The sequence below is a fragment of the Cajanus cajan genome, chromosome 9 (genome assembly GCF_000230855.2).
Source record: "Cajanus cajan strain Asha chromosome 9, NIPB_CcT2T_4, whole genome shotgun sequence".
NCBI lineage: Eukaryota > Viridiplantae > Streptophyta > Magnoliopsida > Fabales > Fabaceae > Cajanus > Cajanus cajan.
The window spans coordinates 51311513-51316186 of NC_138525.1; the positions used below are offsets into that span (position 1 = coordinate 51311513).

General features: G+C 32.0%; 1 protein-coding gene across 1 annotated transcript; it reads right to left on the reverse strand.

Moving 5' to 3' along the window:
• Positions 1-248: 248 nt before the first annotated feature.
• LOC145952159 (protein DOWN-REGULATED IN DIF1 11-like) lies at positions 249-668 on the reverse strand. The gene has a single exon (XM_083064383.1). It carries the CDS (start codon positions 666-668, stop codon positions 249-251), a length of 420 nt encoding a protein of 139 aa, XP_082920509.1.
• Positions 669-4674: the final 4006 nt, after the last annotated feature.

Sequence of the window (4674 nt, forward strand, 5' to 3'; positions counted from 1 at the left end):
TAAAAATCTTACACCACAATTTGTATCATAATCTTAAGTATGAAATAAAATATAATGTGAAAGAAACATTCACTTTAGATACTCTCATAATTTTTAACATATATTAATCACTATTTTCATCATCGAATACGCAAAAATAATTTAGGCATACTAAAGGAGAAAAATCCTTTGCAATCGATGAAAATAGAGGGTTATTCAATAAGCCTACATATTATTAATTGAAATATTGTATTAAATTTACAATGTCTTTAGTATAAATTCTCCTCATTGAGTTCACCAATTGGTTCAAGTGCAGGGTAGTCCCGTAAAACACAATCATTCCAAATTATCTCGCTTCTCTTCAAGATCTGATGTTCAATATTTTTGGGGGACTTCTTCAATGTCAAAATATATTTTGTCATTTCATCATGGCATTCTTTTCCCACATCACTCACAAGTGTGTTACAACATTCACCACTAACTGTTTCGTTACCAAAAACTATAGCTGAGAATACCTCTTTACCACAACTTGGACCCAACAAGCTTGCACAATTGGTTAAATATGATGAGGATGGTTCTGGTGCATTTGATGGTTCTGGAATATCACGTGAAAGCCCGGTTTTCACGATCAATGAAGAACTAACCATGAAACATACAACTATTAGAGAAAAATTGTTGAATGCGGCCATAGTTTGATGATCAAATATAAATTTAAGCTTTGGATTGTTGTCAACTAAGAAGCTTTGATCATGGCTTTCAAATGGTTGGAATAATAATGCTATATTTATAGGTTACATGTAGTCTTAACGTCTACATATGTTAATTATCTTCTCTGGAGAAATAAAAACTTAATTTAATTGTTTGATGATTATCTATAAACCGAGAAAACGAGCACCCTTCAGTTATTAATTCTCATACTAATTAACGTTTTCACTGTATTTTTTTAAGTTTAACGTAAGAAGACATTTAATTTAGCTGCAGTTAAATCGTGGAGAAACATTAATGCACTTGACATGTAATTGGTACTGAAATAATATTATTAAATTACACAATGGTAATATGAATGACGGTTGCAATTAATATGAACTTTTAATCTTTAAAAAATAAAATTAAAATTAAATATTAACGATATAATGAGTGGTCATCTAATACTCTCTATGTTAAAGAAAAACTAATACTCTCTTTCCAATGAATTTTTTCCAATTGAGTGAAATTCATATAAGTCATACTAATTAAATACATAACATTAATTTTAGGGAGTCCAATAACTAATTTTTTATCCATATCTAATAACTAAATTAATGAACTTGTAACGACCCGTCATAGTCGCCACATTGCGCAACGCACAACTAATTACGCATATACATATACTGAAATAGTAATGTACAAAAATATAAACATATATACCACAGATGGCCCAACCTACTATAAATATATATATATATATATATATATATATATATATATATATATATATATATATATATTTACAACTAATTACAAGATATTCTACCCCTAAGGATAGTCTACAAAATATAAACATCTCCAGCTCTTGCCACTAGGTGGCCTTCATCTTCAACATGTCAGCCTATCCCTGCCCTGCTCTCATACAATGTATGATCATCACAGTCCAAACCACATGGAAACATGTAAGAGTATGCCAGGTAAAATAAACAACACATAGTATATATATATATACAACATAGCAACTTATGGTTCATCATCATCACATTCAACGCAAACAACAAACAACTCTTATATTACTCACATTTTCTACAACTTACAACACATCATCACATAACCACACATTATCATCACATCAACACATCATCACATAACCACACTTTATCTTCACATAAACCCATGTTCAACTCATCAACACATATGTGTCGTCACGCATTTCAACTCGGAGATCTCTTACAACACAGGGTAAGCAGTCTAAGTGGCTAGGTCCTACCGAACCGACAACATAGAACCTTTTTGGACTTGCTAGGTAAACAACAAATTTGGATAACAATTAACAACACGATAATAGTTTCTCAGACTTTGCCACTTAAACAAAGAAGTATAGTACTATGTTAGGATAGGACAACTGGGTTTTAGGCCTACTACGGCATTAGCTAGCTCAACTAAGCCACCTATGGAATTAGCCTACTGACTATCTTCCAAATACTACAACCCTCTGATACTCAATTAGGAACTAAGTTCCTGACTTCGTACTTTACTCGAATTGGCCGCTTGTAATTGGTATAGCTCGATCTGGCCCCTATACCGTGGTCGCTTTGTACACGTGTGCCTCGACCTTGCCCACACATGGGACCAACTAAGTCCTAGGGGAGAACAACACATCATCCACTCCAAGAGATAACTTCCCAAGGAGGGTTTGTCAACAAATTGGGCTCTCAGAGCACCACAACTATCTCAATCCGCACAATGAGATGAGCAACTTCAAAAACATCTCCCCTACTCTTAGTGATCAACAACTCATCATCACAGCTTAATCAACACACAACTCAACAACACAGTTCATCTCAACAACTCAAAATAACAACACAACAGCTCAATTTAGCTCAACAACTCGAAATAACAACACAACAGCTTAATTCATCTCAACAACTCAAAATAACAACACAATAGTTCATTATATTTTTCAGCACACAACTCAGACAACACATGACTTTTCAACTCATATATCATCTCTATATAGTTACTTAACTTCACAACTCGTTTACAACATTATGTTTCAACATGCATCTCAACATCTCACAACTCAATCATCACTATTCATATTCAACTTTAAACAACATAGTACAACTTTATAAAAACCTACACTCTCATCTAACAACTTAGCAACGTTATCATCATGCACTTCACAACTCTCAACTAAATATCTCATCATATTACACAATATATACATGGTCAACACTCAACATATAACAACTTTAACAACTTAAGTTTTAACATGCCTCAACAATATCATCTTTTAACATGTAATTGATCAACATACCACTCTTAAACAACTTCAACAACATACAACATATTTAACACATAATGTTCACATAATATCCCAACACACTATACAACTCCACAACACATTTACCAACATACAATTTATCAACATTCAACACCTAAAGTTCCTTATCATACAACATCTCTACAACTTATTCATCATCATTTAACAACAATACAACTCAAACAACAAGCTTTAGACATATAAGTCACTCATCAAGCAAACAACCAACTCATTTGGAAAAGAAAATTATCAAGCTAAGTTTCCACGCTCAACCCAAAAACTCACGCTCAACCCAGAAACTCACGCTCAACCTCAGCCTTCCAGAGGCACAACTTAGCTCCCACGCTAAGCCTAGGATCCCACGCTCAGCGTGAACCTTTCAGAAACACAATTCACTCTCACGCTAAGCCCTGGATCCCATGCTTAGCCTCAGAGTTCTAGCAGCATTCAAAATTTCCCAGCTAAGCCCCAAAATCCCAAGCTTAGCGTCCAAACCCAGAAAATTCATACCAAGAGATGAATAACTCAAATCTCCCGATCCTCTCAATCCATGCAATGATCAAGACATGCAACCCCAAATACTTCAAGTATTAACATCATATAACTTAGAAAATCAAAGAAAAACAACATGCATCCACAAAGATTCAAGAAGATCATCAATTTTCAACTTTGCCTCAAGAACAACAAAAACCCCCATTTCTACACAAAAACCCCTTTGAATTCTCTCCGCATTGTGTAGATTTCATAAGTCTACCAACATTAACCTTCAATTCATTCAATAGTACCACGTTATAAACCCAAAACCTCAAAATCCAAGTTTTCCTTACCTCGGAATGGAGTGAACGACAAACTCCGCACGACTTTGAGTTTGAAGAAGATGAAGAATGGTTGATGAACAGCCTTGGTGCTCACTACCTCAGCCTTAGGGGAAAGAAAACTACAATGAAGATTTGAAGGTTTGAGAGAAAATGAGGGTGAAGGTTCACGGGTCTTACAAAACTTACAAGAATTTACTATAAATAAAAAAAATAATGCATTAAAAAAGTGTATTACTAATCGTTTTGATAAAATATATATGAAGTTTATACTAGTTTTTTCAATACATATCATGATTTTTTTTATTATATACATGGTTTACCCTTAGTTTTTCAAAATTTACAACTAAAAATCAAAGATTAATAACGTTTCTTTCACTCGTCAACCATTATTTTTAACGATACTCTTTGATTATTAATATGATACTCATCGATTGTTATGGTTGTAATCTATTTAAGTCTAAGTATATTGTTATTATAATTTTCTTAATCAAACAAACTTTATTGTTATTCTCCTTTAAAATTTACTATTATCTAATTTTTACGTGCTTATTCGTTTGCTTTATTGGGTCAATGTATTGATAGGGTTATGGAAAAGTCTGCCTTACTAAATGATTTTTATGCGTTGATTATAATATATTTTTATTATTAGTAATAGTAAGGTTGAGATAATTTATGTCTCTATATTTATTTAATAATTATTAATATTTATTAAATTAATTGATGTTATAACTAGTCTTTGAACTTTAAAATATTATATTTAAAGTCTTAGATTTATAAGAGTAATTTATTTTTAATATTATTTTTATTATTAAAAAAATTAAAGATAAAATAATCTAAAAATTATTTTAAAAAAAATAAGAAATC